The sequence below is a fragment of the Perca fluviatilis genome, chromosome 11 (genome assembly GCF_010015445.1).
Source record: "Perca fluviatilis chromosome 11, GENO_Pfluv_1.0, whole genome shotgun sequence".
Taxonomy (NCBI): domain Eukaryota; kingdom Metazoa; phylum Chordata; class Actinopteri; order Perciformes; family Percidae; genus Perca; species Perca fluviatilis.
This window is the reverse complement of record NC_053122.1, coordinates 3,745,912-3,762,719: the sequence shown is the minus strand read 5'-3', so window position 1 is coordinate 3,762,719 and position 16,808 is coordinate 3,745,912. Positions and strand designations below refer to the sequence as shown.

Below are 16,808 nucleotides of genomic sequence, written 5' to 3'. Positions count from 1 at the left end.
AGATGACATTGAATCTCCCACTCAGCGTTCACATCCCATTCCAGCAGTTGTTAAACTCCTCGCTACATTACAAATATTGGCATCAGGATCATTTCAAACAGTCCTAGTATCAGCAGTGTGAATATCGCAGTCTGCACTCAGCCATATCATAGCACAAGTACCGCTTCGCTACAGTGCAATTTACCGTCTAGTGGGTGGAGAAAGACGCTGATTGGCTGATGGGTGTCAGCGTTGATAAATACTATGCAAACTGTGGAAGCATAGCGTGCGCTATTACCGAACTCGCATAAACAGACGCAGCGCAAACTGCGCTAGTGTTAGTAAATCAGGCGCACGGTGTGCTAAACAGCCTGTTAGTGAAGCTGGTTCCAGCCTCCAGAGTGTTCAAGTGGCCACAGACGCCTCTGGGTTCTGGCCTTGTGTTGTGGTACAGATGGAAAGAACTCCTGCTGTTGTTGATGGCGCTGACACAGAAAGAAGATCTGCTCATTTTTGTCAAACGATACAGTAAACATGACGAAATGACACATCAGAGTCCTGACTGCCCGCTCTCTGTTCACCATACATCGCACTGTAGCACAAACAATGTCATACATGTTTAAGATCTTTGGCCTGTAGAGGAAATAAAGTTGTCACTGACCTTTACCTGGTTGACGTAATACAGGGGTGTCAAACTCAACTTCACAAAGGGCCACACTGGAAAATGAGAATCACATTAAGGGCCAAACATGTTTGACATGCTTTTTTTCAACCGAAAAGTTGAATAACACCTTTGACTGTATTATTTGTGTCTCATATAGCTTTCTCACTAACAGTTTGGTCGACATAAACCCCTAAAAAGTCAGCAAAAAAGATCCTTAGCCATCATAGAGTTTAGCAACAACAACCTGTTTCACAGCCTGAATATATAAACTCTCTTCTATGGGAATTCCTGAGCCTCAAAGTCAGCAAATCTGCCATATTCTGCTTTAAGTGTCACACAACTGCAGTCTGTAAAATAGTTTCCCATCTTTTTGGTTTGGCTCACATCTAGGCGGGCCAAAATCTATTGTGAACATAAATTGATATGCGGGCCGGATCAAAATTTAAAGCGCCGGATTTGGCCCGCGGGCCTTGAGTTTGACACATGTGACGTAATGTTTTAGTGTTTGAGCATCATTAAGTTCTGGTAGGATTCACATATTTCCATGAAGTTATTTTCTTACCGTAGTGACACAGAAGTCACATCGGCCATGAACTCTGCACTTATTTTCATCTAAAGATACAGGACAATGACAACATGTGTGTTATATCAAGTACAATGGCTTCCGATCGGCTCTTGCATCGGATACAAAATGTATGTCTTGATGTACGACAAATAGGCAAATGGAAATAGTTTTCATGTCAAGTTGAATGTGAGATAATATCAGAAGAAAAAAGAAAAAATCGTAGCCCTAGCACCATTTAAACATGACAGGATAAGCTTCTGTTTTTAAGCCATTTTAGGCCTATCTTTGACAGGACAGCTGAAGTCATAAAAGGGGAGATAGATGGGGAATGAAATGCAGCAAAGGGCCGCAGATCGGAGTCAGACCTGAACCTGAACCTGAAACAGATTCACAACAGCAACCTTGTTAAGAAAGAAGTAGCAGCACGGTGGTTCAGTGGTTAGCACTTCTGCCTCACAGCAAGAAGGTTCTGGGTTCGATCCCAGGTCGTCCCAGGCCTTTCTGTGTGGAGTTTGCATGTTCTCCCCGTGCTTGCGTGGGTTTCCTCCGGGTGCTCCGGTTTCTTCCCACCATAAAGACATGCATGCAACTAGGACTACAGTTGAAAATTAGCCGACTGGCTAACACTGGAGCATTTACAGAAATGTTGATTAATGTGCATTGTCCTAATATAAATAAACATATCTTCTTCTATCCAAATAAAGGCCTAAAAATTCCCAAAAAAGAATCATAAAAAAGAGCTCCCAGATACAGACAGGCATGTCACAAACTTTCAGTTAGATTACACCATTTCCCTTTTCCCCTACTTCATGCTCTGTGTGTGTGTGTCAGCAGCTTTTTACTTTAACTTCCTCCCGTGTTGTGATGCAGATATGTTTCCTCCAGGTTAAAATTTTGGTGAGTAACACTTTTTAGATCAGTTCCATTACACTGTAGAAAATGTGTTTATGTTGAAGAGTTAAGCTCTGTGCTAACAGTTAGCTGTTCGTGACTGTGTTCAGGATCACCAGCTGCTTTAACAATGGGAGCTAACCATGCTAACCATTATGGAGCTTATTCAAAATTAATATTTAACTCAAATGTAGCTTTGCTGACAAAGTGAGACATGACTGAAGGTAATCTGTTAGTGTGAGGACAATAAATGACTTATCACTTATTATTTATATTCCAAACAAACAACTCATGAATGAATCTGGGGTCTCCAATGATTATTCTGTACTGCAGTAAAAGTACCAAAACACACTGTCAAAGTACTGTATTAGTACAAGTAAGTGTGTTAGTGCTATTAACCTCCTTCAATTTATAATACCATTCAAAACAGATGCAAGTCTTTGTTCAGTTTGTTACAGAATGTAACAGATTCACAACAGCAACCTTGTTAAGAAAAATGTTATAAAATAAAGTTTATTATTATTCTAACAGGTGCACCTTTTAACAGCAGACACATGGAACTAGTTTTTATCACATTTTAAAAGAAGAGTTCCCAGATACAGACAGATATGTCACAAACTTACAGTTAGATTACACCCTTCCCCTTTCCCCTACTTCCTGCTCTGTGTGTGTGTGTGTGTGTGTGTGTGTGTGTATGTGTGTGTTCATGGGTGTGTGTGTGTGGGTTTGTGTTTGTGTGTGTGTGTGTGTGTGTGCGTGTGTGTTCATCTGTGTGTGTGTGTGGTTTGTGTTTTGTGTGTGTGTGTGTGTGTGTGTTTGTGCGTGTGTGTGTTCATGGGTGTGTGTGTGGGTTTGTGTGTGTGTGTATGTTAATGTGTGTATATCTGTGTGTGTATGTGTGTGTGTGTGTCTGTGTGTGTGTGTTTGTGTTTGTGTGTGTGTGTCTGTGTCTGTGTGTGTGTTAATGTGTGTATATGTGTGTGTATGTTTGTGTGTGTGTGTGTGTGTGTGTCCATGTGTCTGTGTGTGTATGTGTGTGTGTCTGTGTGTGTGTGTGTGTGTGTGTGTGTGTGTGTGTCAGCAGCTTTTTACTTTAACTTCCTCCCGTGTTGTGATGCAGATATGTTTCCTCCAGGTTAAACTTTTGGTAAGTGACACTTTTCAGGTGATTTCTGATCAGTTCCAGCACACTGTGAAAATGGGTTTGTGTTGAAGAGTTTAGCTCTGTGCTAACAGTTAGCTGTTAGCCACCATGTTCAGGTGATCTGTTAGTGTAAGGAACATTACCGACACTCACTTATTATTATTCATATCCCAAACACACAACTCATGAAATAATCTGAAGCCTCTAATTTTCATCCTGTACTGCAGTAAAAGTACCAAAACATACTGTCAAAGTACTGTTAGTACAAATTAAAGTTCTGTTTTGAAAATGTTACTGAGGTAAAAGTACACAATTATTATCAGCTAAATGCAATGGTGGCAAGTAACTAAGTACATTTACTCCAGTACTGTACTTCAGTCCAAATGTTGAGGTACTTGTACTTTACTTGAGTCTTTTCTTTTCATGCCACTTTCTACTTCTACTCCGCTACATTTCAGAGAGAAATATTTTACTTTACTAGCTTTAGTTACTAGTTAGTTTACACATTAAGATTTCTGCACAAAAAACACATGTAGTTTATAAAATCTGATGTTTTATTATAAATTAAACTAGCTAACAATAACGGCCTACAAGTCCAACTGAAATGATTAGTTGATTACACCCGTGATTGTTCCTAAAATGTAAGGATTTTTCTGCATTGAGTACTTTTACTTTCAACAAAGTATTTTCATATTGTTGTATTAGTACTTTTACTTAATTAATGGATCTAAATATTTCTTCCACCACTGGCTAAATGTACTTAAAGTTTCAAAGTAAAAGTACTTGAGTATTATCAGTTCTCCTGTGCTGGTTTCTGAAATGAAATATAATAAAATATGTCTCCAGTTTGTACTCTACTATTGTTGGAGTCTTGTCAAGTTACTGCTGATGACACCCCAACATTTCCTGATTTTGCAGCTTCACAATAAAAGCTTTTAAATAGCAAAATAACGAGGGCTTTTTATTTTGAAGGATTCATTGGAAACCAAATGTGTATATCATAGGAGCGGCTGGTGTTCAATAAAAACAAGAGCCAAAGGCGCATATGAAGAGGGGTGATGCTGGGGTGATTGTTTCGACTTGAGGGGGCATTCACACATTTTCCCAGTTGACATCACATGAATAGAGGTCTGACTTTATGATGCGTTCAGATGGCGTTTCTTTGGTGATGGTTGTGGCTAGAAGTGGTAGCGTGGAAAGAGCCTAAAAAACAAAAAGGCTGGTAAACGAAACTAGCTAGTTAGCTGATAAGTGGGGATAATTTTAAAGGCCTTCTATTTTGGTCTTTTCCCACCAACTCTCTCTCCCCTTTTCTGCCCCTTTTCTGAAACTGATGTCTCAGATGAACTAGGAGCAACATCTTCCCCCATGAACTCCCCAAGAGTCTCTCCCATATTAGTCCTGCAGAGTTGCTACACCCCCTTCTTTCCTCGTCCCTGAGGAAGAGTAAAGTCTTGAACGTGACCCAGCAGTTGCTGTTACCTGTGTTCTAACTCCATGATCCACCAGAGAAGCTCTCTGAGTGGTAGAGGAATTCCTCTGCACTTTAGCACCTAGCAGTGCCACCACTTCTCCTTGAAGAATATCCTGCTGCTACACTGGTGAGCCTTTTCGGCAGCAACGTGACCTCTCGAGCTGTAGGCCGTCTACAGTCTGTCATGCTAATGTCTGACATATTCAGGCGTAGCCATGACAATGGGTGCAATTGGGATGTCGTCCATAGGCAAGGTCCAGTGCTAGTTAATGCAGATTAGCACATATTGGTTCCCTGTGCTGGTACTGGACCCATCACATTAATTGCCACCTGGTCCATGGGTGACCCTACACTGTACTGAAATAACACAGGACTAACTTTTGGGGGGCCTTTGCAGGCCATACAGGACTGTCTTTCTCTCAACTCTGGGGGTTCTTTGATGCACCTCAAGATCTTCCCTGTTGAGTTCTGTGGGTACAACCACTTGCCATCTTTGCTCTCCGGTGGCTGGCTCACGCCAGCTCACCTCAGTTCCCAACCCTCCCTAGTAATCCAATTGGGGTCAAGTGCTTCGCACCACCACAGCATGGCAAATTTTCCCATGGTGACTGCGATGACTAAGCCTGAGTCGAGCGGTGCGAGTAAAATGAGACCTTTTAAAGGGCTTGGTCAAAAGTTTGGTGTCAGCATTTGGACCACTTTCAAGTAATTCCGGGAAGTCTTACTAAGGCAGAGCAAAAGAGAATTGCAGTAGTTAAAACAGGAGGAAATAAACACATCAATTATTATTTTCAGGTTTTTATGTTGCACCATAGAGTAGCACACAATTTTGTTCTATCTACTTACAATGACACTAAAGTCAATTCTGATTCTGTGGAGATAACTTTTAAATTACTTATTATTTAACCAAGAGAAACCAGAGCTGAATGTATAAAGCAAACCGCAAACAGCACAATCCTGTATGAAAGGTAAGAAGAAAACCACTCCAGAGGTGATCCAAACATTTCCATCCACTGCTTGAGCCTCTCAAGTTCGAGAGTGATCCAATGTATCAGATAAAACACTGAAGTCTAATAGAATTACTGCAGAATCTTTACTTTTTGTTTATTAATTACCATTATATAATGATCCATGAATAAATCTTAAATTATTTGTTTACACAAATGTCATCATAACATAATCTACAAAACTGGTCTGTTTTGATGATACGTAATAATTTTTAAACTCCCACAAAAATGTCTGTTAAGTGACAATGTTCTTTTCGGTATCTTTTGGATTTTTGCAGGGATTAAAGATGGAGACGCCTCAAGAAGTCGTCTTGGGAATTTTAGATAATTTGGGAACCGACGACTTTGAAAAATTTAAGTGGTACCTGCAGGGAGTCCTAAAAGACTTCCCAGCAATCCCAAAGAGTAAACTGGAGAATGTAAACAGGGTGAACACAGTGGATACGATGTTCCAGACCTACAGTATAAACACTATTAAAGTGACCAGAATAGTTTTAGTTAAGATTAATCAAAATGATCTAGTGGAGAATTTATCAAACATCATCTCAGAACCTGCAGGTAAGTCATAATCATTATAAAAAAAAAAAAATGATGTAACAAAGATCATACTTATATATCACAGTCTTAGACAAACATTAGCTTTGTTACCACTGTCTCCCTCTTATCTACAAAGATACATATATTGTGTTGACAACAACAGAACAAGCTACCAAACATCCACAAGAGAAACAAAATTTTAAATGTCTCCAAGAACAAAAAATTATTAAACAAAGTCAGACTGTTTTTGTTTCCTCTGCTGGTTAAAATTTGCACACACTGATGTCAATGTAAGATACTGCTTGGGCAATATTAATTACCTCTGTAATTAAGTCATATACCTTCTGGTTTATTTGGACAATGAAGAGTTCATAGATGTATGATTGAAACCCCCATCATATCAGTTGTTTTTGAGGAATACTAAGTAATTTTACAATAGTTAACATGTTCAGGACCTCGTCGTCAAATGGGCTGAACAGATTTCATGAATACAGAAATGTGCACACTCACATTCACCAGAACAAACCTTCATTGATTTCATTGTTTTATTCATTCAGAGATTCTTACTGCATGCCAGCGAAAAGTCAAATCCAACTTACATAAGACTTTCCAGTGTGTGTTTGAGGGAATTGCTAAAGCAGGAAACCCAACCCTTCTGAATCGGATGTTCACAGAGATCTACATCACAAAGGGAGGGACTGCAGGGGTCAATAATGAACATGAGGTCAGACAGATTGAAACAGCATCCTGGAAACAAGACAGACCAGAAACAACAATAACATGTGAAGACATCTTTAAAACCCCACCTGGAAGAGAAGAACCAATCAGAACAGTGATGACAAAGGGAGTGGCTGGCATCGGGAAAACAGTCTTAACACAGAAGTTCACTCTGGACTGGGCTGAAGACAAAGCCAACCAAGACATCCAGTTCACATTTCCATTCACCTTTAGAGAGCTGAATGTGCTGAAAGAGAAAAAGTGCAGCTTGGTGGAACTTGTTCATCACTTCTTTAGTGAAATCAAAAAAGCAGGAATCTGCAGGTTTGAAGACTTCCCGGTTGTGTTCATCTTTGACGGTCTGGATGAGTGTCGACTTCCTCTGGACTTCCTCAACACTGAGATCCTGACTGATGTTACAGAGTCCACCTCAGTGGGTGTGCTGCTGACAAATCTCATTAGGGGGAAACTGCTTCCCTCTGCTCGCCTCTGGATAACCACACGACCTACAGCAGCCGATCAGATCCCTCCTGAGTGTGTTGACATGGTGACAGAGGTAAGAGGGTTCACTGACTCACAGAAGGAGGAGTACTTCAGGAAGAGATTCACAGATGAGGAGCAGGCCTACATAATCATCTCCCATATCAAGACATCACGAAGCCTCTACATCATGTGCCACATCCCAATCTTTTGCTGGATCACTGCTGCAGTTCTAAAGAAGGTGTTAAAGACCATAGAGGGAGGGGAACTGCCCAAAACTCTGACTGAGGTGTATATCCACTTCCTGGTGGTTCAGTCCAAACGGAAGAACGTCAAGTTTCATGACAAACCTGAAACAGATCCACCCTGGAGTCCAGACACCAGGAAGATGATTGAGTCTCTGGCAAAACTGGCTTTTGAGCAGCTGCAGAAAGGCAACCTGATCTTCTATGAATCAGACCTGAGAGAGTGTGGCATCGATATCAGAGCAGCCTCAGTGTACTCAGGAGTGTTCACACAGATCTTTAAAGAGGAGAGTGGAATGTACCAGGACAAGGTGTTCAGCTTCATCCATCTGAGTGTTCAGGAGTTTCTGGCTGCTCTTCATGTCCATCTGACATTCACCAACTCTGGAGTCAACCTGCTGTCAGAAGAACAAACACCATCATGGCTGCCTAAAGTCTTCAGAGAAAAACCTAAACTAACACAGTTCTACCAGAGTGCTGTGGACAAGGCCTTACAGAGTCGGAATGGACACCTTGACTTGTTCCTCCGCTTCCTCCTGGGTCTTTCTCTAGAATCCAATCAGAATCTTCTACGAGGCCTGTTGACACAGACAGGAAGTAGCTCACAGACAAACGAGAAAACAGTCAAGTACATCAAGAAGAAGATGAACAGGGATATGTCTGCTGAGAGAAGCATCAATCTGTTCCACTGTCTGAATGAACTGAATGATAGTTCTTTAGTGGTGGAGATCCAACAGTACCTGAGATCAAGACGTCTCTCCACAGATAAACTGTCTCCTGCTCAGTGGTCAGCTCTGGTCTTCATCTTACTGTCATCAGAAGAAGATCTGGACGTGTTTGACCTGAAAGAATACCGTGCTTCAGAGGAAGCTCTTCTGAGGCTGCTGCCAGTGGTCAAAGCCTCCAAAAAAGCTCTGTAAGTACAGTGATATTTGGACTCATATATCATAAGTTAAATACTCTGCTGTCTTTTCAACTTCTTGATTCTTTGTTCTTCATCGTTGTCTCTCCAGACTGATTGGCTGTAACCTGTCAGAGAGAAGCTGTGAAGCTCTGTCCTCAGTTCTCAGCTCTGAGTCCTCTAGTCTGAGAGAGCTGGACCTGAGTAACAACAACCTGAAGGATTCAGGAGGGAAGCTGCTGTCAGCTGGACTTCAGAGTCCACACTGTAAACTGGAGAATCTCAGGTCAGGATTCAACAACCTGTTTAACTAATGGTCACCTAAATCTTGATTTACATTAATGGATCAACTCGTAATGTGCCTAAGATTGTCTCTGCTTGAATGATTTCAAACAGTTGTGTTAATTTAGTTTAAATCTCTTCCCATGAACATGTTTTAAGTTTTTTTCATCTCACTCTGTGGTTGGTACTTGAAATATCAGACAGGAATCAAAGAGCTACCAGTAATGTTAATTTGTTGATTGACAGTATGTGTTGGATTGTGTGTTGTTCTGTGTGTTTGCAGTCTGTCAGGCTGTCTGATCTCAGAGGAAGGCTGTTCTTCTCTGGTCTCAGCTCTGACCGCCAACCCCTCCCATCTGAGAGTGCTGGACCTGAGATACAATCACCCAGGAGACTCAGGAGTGAAGCTGCTTTCGGATGGACTTAAGGATCCACTTTGGAGACTGGACACTCTCAGGTATACACACTGGATGAACATAAAAGAAGAACAAAAAATAAGATATTTGTGTAGGAGGTGTCCAAAGAGAACATCTCAAACAACTAAAATGATAATTCCCTGTTGTTAGAGATCGCCAGGTTGGACAGATATCTGCCATTTAAAGAAACTGCCTTTCATTTTGAGAAATATAGAAATATTTATAATATTTCATGACCAGTGTTGGTAGAAACGCATTACAAAAGTAACCCAATTACCATAATGTATTCCTTTTGGCTGTAACGCAGTAATATAACACATTACTAATAAAATGTTGGTAATATTATACCCGTTACAATCTCCGTAATATGAGTTACAATGCATTTCAACCCAACATTTAGTGGTGTTTTGTTTTTTGAAGAACCACAAAACATTTGGTCACAGAAAGAAGGTCTGTGAGTGTTATTTCCTGTTGCTGGAGTCGATGGTTGAGATGACTGCAGAGACGGATATTAGTTTCAGGAGTTTTTTACACTGCGTTGAAGTGAGTCACTGTTGCCGTGCTCAGAGCCAGAACCAGAGACGGTACGGTCAACATTTGTGTCCCAACAGGTAATGGTATGGACAGGGGCGTCGGACTGGGGGGGGGGAAGGGGACTGAGTAGCCAGGGCCCTCATGTGAGTAGGGTCCAAAAAGATGCTAGAATGAATAGCTGTTGATGCGGGGAGGGGCCCATAGAAAATGTCTGTCTACAGGGCCCAGAATTTTGTGCTACGCCCCTGGGTACGGACAACATCTGTATCCCAACAGGTAACAGTACATCAGCGCGGACAGCTGTGAGTCTGAGCAGCTGAAAGATTAAAACAAATATGTCTGTAATGTTTAGGCTTGTTACACGTTATATTAGCATTACATTTTATCAGCTGTGGAAAGTAACTATAACATACTTCATGACAATTGTAAGGTACTTTTAATTGAGTATTTTCATTTTCTCCATTATACTTCTACTCCACCACAATTCAAAGTTAAGTAGGCCTATTGTGCATAAGTGAATGTCATGAGGACAAAAGCGTCTGGACTATTTAGAAAATAATTATATATTTTGTCAACTGTATAGGTTATAATGTTTATTTCTTCACAGTTTGACTTTGACAAGACATATGACATTGGCTTAGCTTGTATTGCTCTGTGTGTCATATCAGTACATATCTGTGAGATCTATGTTCATTTTTATTTATTTATTTGTCTTTAAGGTCCTACAAACTTTTTTTACATTCAAGTGACCTCAGTGCAGCACAAATATTCTAATAGCCCAGTTTTTCCTGAAAAAAATAATGTTTATAGATAAACTGTGGACAACAGGCCTGATGTTTAACAAGCTTTTTTAATCTCTACAGAGAAAGGTCCATGTACATTAAAACTAAACCTTGAACCTACTGACCCCAGGACAGGTCTTTTGAGATGTATTTCTCCAGCTTTCAGACTGTTCCTTTATCAGTGTATAATAATGTGTGAGAGTGATGTAATGTCCCCCACTCCTCCTTTCAGGGTGGAGCCTGCTGGAGTCAGATGGTTGACACCAGGTCTGAGGAAGTGTAAGTGTGTTTTTCATTTCATTCATGGGACTGTGACATCACTCATTCAACCCTCTGATGCCTCTAGCTGTCCACTGGGGGCGCTTCATAGTGTGCGACCCAGTAGTCTCCCAGTCGTTTTGTTTGTTTTTATCGTGTCTTAAATTGTTTTAAACCTTGTTTTTAACTGTGGCGTGGGTGCGTATGAAAGAAATTACTTGTCAGTGTTTCAGCAATGCAGATTATGGGATTACTCGTGGAGCTTTTTGCAATTTTTTGCGTGTCAATGCTTCTTCTGGGATTTGCCAGTCACGCCGTAGGACATGGTGTATACGGGAAAGTAAGCCGTGAGCTTCTCCTGTCCTTACGGACTTCTACAGTGGGAACTGTATCACCGGGCATACCGATGGAACTTTGTAGGCCGTCTAAGTCGTCAGGCCATCGGAAACGAGGAAAAAGAGGTGGTTTGCGTCGGAGACTTAAGACTCTTCGGCTTGAAAACCTCCGCAAATTACAACCACTTCCTTCGGTCCTGTTGTCAAATGTACAGTTTATCAGAAACAAGATAAATGAGCTGGAAACATATGCCAAGTTTAAACGGGAAGTTCAAAACACTTGTCTCCTTGCCTTTACTGAAACATGGCTCGGTGATGCAAACCCGGACTCGGATCTTATCTTAACTGGGTTTGGAAGCCCAATTCGTATGGATCGGTCATCGAAGATCACCGGCAAGAATCGAGGAGGAGGCGTGTGCTTCTATGTGAACGAAAGGTACTGTAACACTGTCGTGATCAGAGAGAAGATATGTACCCCATATGTGGAATTGTTGACTATTTCTCTCCGTCCCTTTTATTTGCCGCGTGAGTTTCAACAGCTCTTTTACACAGTAGTGTACATTCATCCACGGGCCAATGCCTCAGTTGCTGCCCAGCTGATTGCTGACGTCACGCATAAACTGGACTCTATCTGCCCCGAGGCACCCAAGTTTATCCTTGGAGATTTTAATCATTGCAATTTAAAAAATACGTTGAGGACGTATGAACAGTATGTGACTTGTTCTACCACACAGAAGAACACTATGCTAGATTTATGCTATGGCTCAGTAAGCGGGGCTTATAAATCTCTGCCTATGCCTTCTTTTGGTGATTCTTACCATGGCAGTGTCTATCTTATGCCGGTATACAAACCATTTTTCAGGCGCCTAGAGCGGGAACAAAGGACAGTGAAAATCTGGTCAGAGGCCAGTAACTCCTCCATCCAGGCTTGCTTTGAGTGTACAGACTGGCAATGTTTTTATGAGGGTTGTGATGATAATAATGAACTTACAGACACTGTTTCATCATATATTACATTCTGTGTGGATTCAGTAATTCCTTCTAAAAAAGTGGTTATTTTCCCAAATAATAAACCTTGGGTGACCAAAGAACTTAAATCAGCCATTAACAAAAAGAAAAGAATATTTTATTCAGGAAACCCCCAGGAGAAAAAAGCGGCTTCCAGAGAAGTTAAGGTCGAAATAAGGAAGGCCAAATGGAATTATAGAAATAAAATTGAAAGTCTGTATTGTAGAGGGGACCTCAGGGCAGCCTGGACAGGTATAAAATCCATGGCATCAATTAATCAATCTTCCTGTAGGATCAAGCAGGTCATTCATGTAAATGGTGTGGAAAATGCAGACTTGGCAAATGGTTTTAATTCTTTCTTTTCTCGTTTTGAAAGGTCTGATTTTGTGAATGATATCCCTAAAATGCGGGAATCTTTGGTTCCAGAGAATGGTCTAGTGATAACACAAAGTAATGTCACAAATCTTTTCAAGAAAGTAAACATACGTAAAGCTGCTGGCCCTGACTCCATCTGTGGACGCGTTTTGCGTTATTGTGCGGACCAGCTCTGTGAGGTGTTTACAACTCTTTTTCAGATGTGTATCGAGTGTGGTCAGATTCCTGCCATATGGAAAACATCAATTATAATACCTGTCCCTAAATCTAATAATCCAAGAGAAATGAATGAATTCAGACCTGTGGCACTAACATCACTAGTGATGAAAACTTTTGAGAAAATACTGAAAGATGAAATTGTCTCCTTAATCGATGGAAAATTAGATCCACTACAATTTGCCTATCAAGCTGGGAAAGGTGTGGATGACGCTAAGATTTTCATTTTAGATAGATTATATAAGCACCTCGAAAAACCTAAGTCACATGCAAGACTTTTATTTGCTGATTTCTCTTCAGCTTTTAATAAGATGCAGCCTCATATTCTAATAGAGCGACTGGCCTCTTATTTTAATCTACCTGATCAGATTTTATTGCTGCTCTTAAATTTCTTAACAGACAGACTCTTTATGGATTGTCTGTGCGGGACAAGAATAGACTAAGCAGTATTGTCAAAATCTGCTCCAAGATCATTGGTGTTCAGTTGACAGACCTGAGCTCCCTTTGGAAAAAAAGGGTGCTCCAGAAGGCTAGACAGGTCATGAGTTATCCTGGCCATGTTCTTAGTCAGGAATTCTGCCTAATGCCCTCAGGACAACGCTACCTTGCCCCCCCAAGGAAAACTAACAGATATGCAAATTATTTTATTCCCTCTGCCATTAGATTCTTAAATATTGTTGACAGCGGCAACTAAATAAGCGCCAGGCATTCCAAACCTTTGTATCATTAGTTATTTAGTATTTACTTAGTATTACTATTATTTATTTAATATGCTACTATCTTGAGAGTTGGTTGCTGCTTAGTCAGTATCATGGCCTGTGTATGTGTATTTCTTGATTGGTTTTGATGCCCATTTATGCAATATGATGTCACTGACAGTGTTTCTCTGCTTGTCTGTATGCCTGGTTAAGTGTTGTCTTGTCTTGTTGATACGACTGGTAGGCTAAAAACAGAATTGCCCTACGGGGATAAATAAAGTTGTTTGAATTGAATTGAATTGATGTCATCATCAAAGTGCTGATAGGTTAATAACTGCAGCTGTGTCGTGTCTCGTTCTCTCCGTCAGATTCCTGTGAACTCACACTCGACACAAACACGGCGAACAGAAAACTCAAACTGTCTGAAAACAACAGGAAGGTGACATTTGTGGAAGAGGATCAGCCATATCCTGATCATCCAGAGAGGTTTGACTCCTGGTATCCTCAGCTGCTGTGTAGAGATGGTCTGACTGGTCGCTGTTACTGGGAGGTTGAGAGGAAACGAGGGGTTTCTATATCAGTGAGTTACGGAGGAATCAGGAGGAGAGGAGGCAATAACGAATGTGTGTTTGGATATAATGATCAGTCCTGGAGTCTGATCTGCTCTGAAGTTGGTTACTCTGTCAGGCACAGTAACAGAGGACCATCCATCTCCTCCTCCTCTGTCTCTGGTAGAGTAGCAGTGTATGTGGACTGTCCTGCTGGCTTTCTGTCCTTCTACACAGTCTCCTCTGACTCACTGATCCACCTCCATACCTTCAACACCACATTCACTCAGCCTCTCTATCCTGGGTTTGGGTTACTATCATATGGTTCCTCAGTGTCTCTGTATCCTGTGTAGGATGGAGAATCTCCTCCTGTCAGGGAACCAGACAGTTGAGTCTGATCAGGATCATCAGCTGATGTTAGTGAGGAGAATGTGGGTATCACCAATGATTTCCTGAATGGATTAGTCTGCTCCAAACAGCTAAATGAAATGTAATGCTCTTCATCATCGTCTCTAAAAGCTGCATTCAGCAACGACCTTGCTGGTTATCTGACAGCTTTAGTTCCTTTACACATTCAGATTATTAAAAGTAAATACAATCAGATAATAAATGATGATATATTATTACAGATTACTAGCTGCAACATTAAAGTTATCAGTCGTTAGAAACCAGTAATATCATACTGATTATTCTGCAGAATGACCACTTTTACTTTTGATTCTTTTGTACTTTTACTTATATCTACACCGTGGTATCAGTACTTTAACTTGAGTACTTTCTGGTATATTTTACATTCTTATTTTTTATTATGATATAATATTTTTATCTTATTATAATTCTAAGAGTCAGTCAGTTGTTGTTGTTAGTAAACCTCCATACAGATCTGTTCCAGTAATCTCCAGGTTTATTTTCTCCCCTGAGTGAATCTGATTGGCTGGAGACGTTTGAACTAAATATATTGAATATAAAGTTATAAACAATGTTTGAGGGGAACGTTAATCTCTAAAAGACAGACAGAGAGACAGACAGGCAGGGAGACAGACAGACAGACAGACACACACACACACGCACACACACAGAGACAGACAGGCAGACAGACATGCAGACAGAAAGGCAGACAGACAGACAAAAAGAAAGACAGACAGACAGACAGACAGATGGACAGACAGTTTTATTTATGGTAAACTAAAACTCAATAACATGAAATTAAACCTAATTTAAGTGTAAAATATGTAGACATTATGAATAATGTAGACTATAGTTTAGAGGATGGAATAGTTGTAAGTTTCTGAATGATATATTTAAATATGTGAAATAAATGTTCTTTTGTTTTCTTTATTGGAAGCTTTTTATTAATTTAATAAACCTTTGAAACGTTATGCTGACTCCTCGTCTTAACTCTCTGAATTTTTGGGGTCCAAGGCTGCACAAATCCTGACACTAGGTCTCTTAAATACACTAGAAATTGGAGATACAAGACGAGAACATTTCTGTACTTACAGGTTCACTCTTTAAAATGTTCTCCTAACAGAACAATATTGTTTTTTAAGCACTCTAGCATCTATTTCATATTCTTGATATCAGACGTCAGTTTCCTCAGCGATGTCAGTCTTTGTCAGCACTAGTTAGACATCTCGTCACACTAGCTGAACAACACCTCTCACTATTTACTCTTTATCATCATCTAGTTAACAAGTGAGACTCAAAATGTCCATTAGCTAGCTAACTAAATAACTTTACTATTATACTTACAGACTTTCACTGAAGGAACATTTTCAATGCAGGACTTTTACTGTAACAGTGTATTACTTTTACGGCAGTAAAGGATCAGAATACTTTCTGCAACACTGCATACAAGAAACAACAAAAAGAGAGACAAGAGAAACACGAATAAAGAAACATAAGATGTGTAGTTTGAAGCAGTGAGTCTCTGCAGCCACCAGAGGGCAGCAGTGTCAAAGTAACAACAGGAGGAGCACACAGGTGATCATCATTTTATTGGTTATTATAAGGATCCCCATTAGCTGTTGCCTAGACAACCGGCTAGTCCTTCTTGGAGCCAAAAAAACAATAGTTCAGACAGTATCAAAACATTTTATGACACAAACAGGAAACAAAAAGAAACATAACAAACTCTAACAAGTATAAAACAAAATACTTTTTTAATTTTTTTATTTCATCCATATTTCTTTAGGCAAGTCATTAAGAACAGGTTCTTATTTACAATGGTGGCCTGACAAGTGGTTACGCCACTTAGGGAAAGGGAAAGAGGGCTAGAACATGAATACATTAGACATACATACAGTTTAAATGACATAAAATTACAATTTGAAATACAACCCAGACAGCAGTAAACACGTATACAGAGAGGAACACACAGGTACATGGGTGAGTATATCAAGGAAAGAACCCCCAAAAAAATAATCTGAAAAACTAAATTACATTACACAACATAACACAGGGGTTAGGAGTAGGGTTGGGTATCGTTTGGTTTTTTTTCGATTCCGGTGCTAAATCGATACTTTTAAAACGGTGCCGGTGCCTAAACGGTGCCTGAACCGGTACTTTTCAATAAAGGAAAAAAAAAAATGAGGGTAGTAAACAACAGTCAGTGACTTGTTTATTGCTAAGGCCATGGTCAAAATTAAAGATTTAATAATAATGTAATAACTATAACAATAACAATAACTTATTTCACCAGTAAATTGCTGTTGAACCCCAGATGGGAAAAGGGTATTTTACAATTACTGTG

The 16,808-nt window shown here is 40.2% G+C and overlaps 2 protein-coding genes across 6 annotated transcripts; both read left to right on the top strand.

Annotated features, from left to right (window-relative positions):
• The first annotated feature begins 2,052 nt into the window (after positions 1 to 2,052).
• On the top strand, positions 2,053 to 13,263 carry LOC120568321 (protein NLRC3-like). 5 transcript variants are annotated; one of them, XM_039815745.1, is made up of 6 exons: positions 2,081 to 2,105; positions 6,003 to 6,282; positions 6,819 to 8,619; positions 8,717 to 8,890; positions 9,170 to 9,343; positions 10,851 to 13,263. In XM_039815745.1, the coding sequence occupies exons 2-6, from the start codon at positions 6,012 to 6,014 to the stop codon at positions 11,038 to 11,040; spliced, it is 2,610 nt and encodes an 869-aa protein (XP_039671679.1). In that variant the 5' UTR covers positions 2,081 to 2,105; positions 6,003 to 6,011; the 3' UTR covers positions 11,041 to 13,263. The 5 variants fall into 5 exon arrangements, with proteins under 5 accessions (XP_039671681.1, XP_039671679.1, XP_039671678.1 ...); XM_039815744.1 differs by lacking the exon at positions 2,081 to 2,105 and adding an exon at positions 3,136 to 3,246; XM_039815746.1 differs by lacking the exons at positions 2,081 to 2,105; positions 10,851 to 13,263 and adding exons at positions 3,137 to 3,246; positions 9,914 to 9,950.
• On the top strand, positions 11,580 to 15,423 carry LOC120568526 (stonustoxin subunit alpha-like). Its single transcript, XM_039816097.1, has 3 exons — positions 11,580 to 11,647; positions 12,074 to 12,150; positions 13,877 to 15,423. The coding sequence occupies exons 1-3, from the start codon at positions 11,580 to 11,582 to the stop codon at positions 14,407 to 14,409; spliced, it is 678 nt and encodes a 225-aa protein (XP_039672031.1). The 3' UTR covers positions 14,410 to 15,423.
• Positions 15,424 to 16,808: the final 1,385 nt, after the last annotated feature.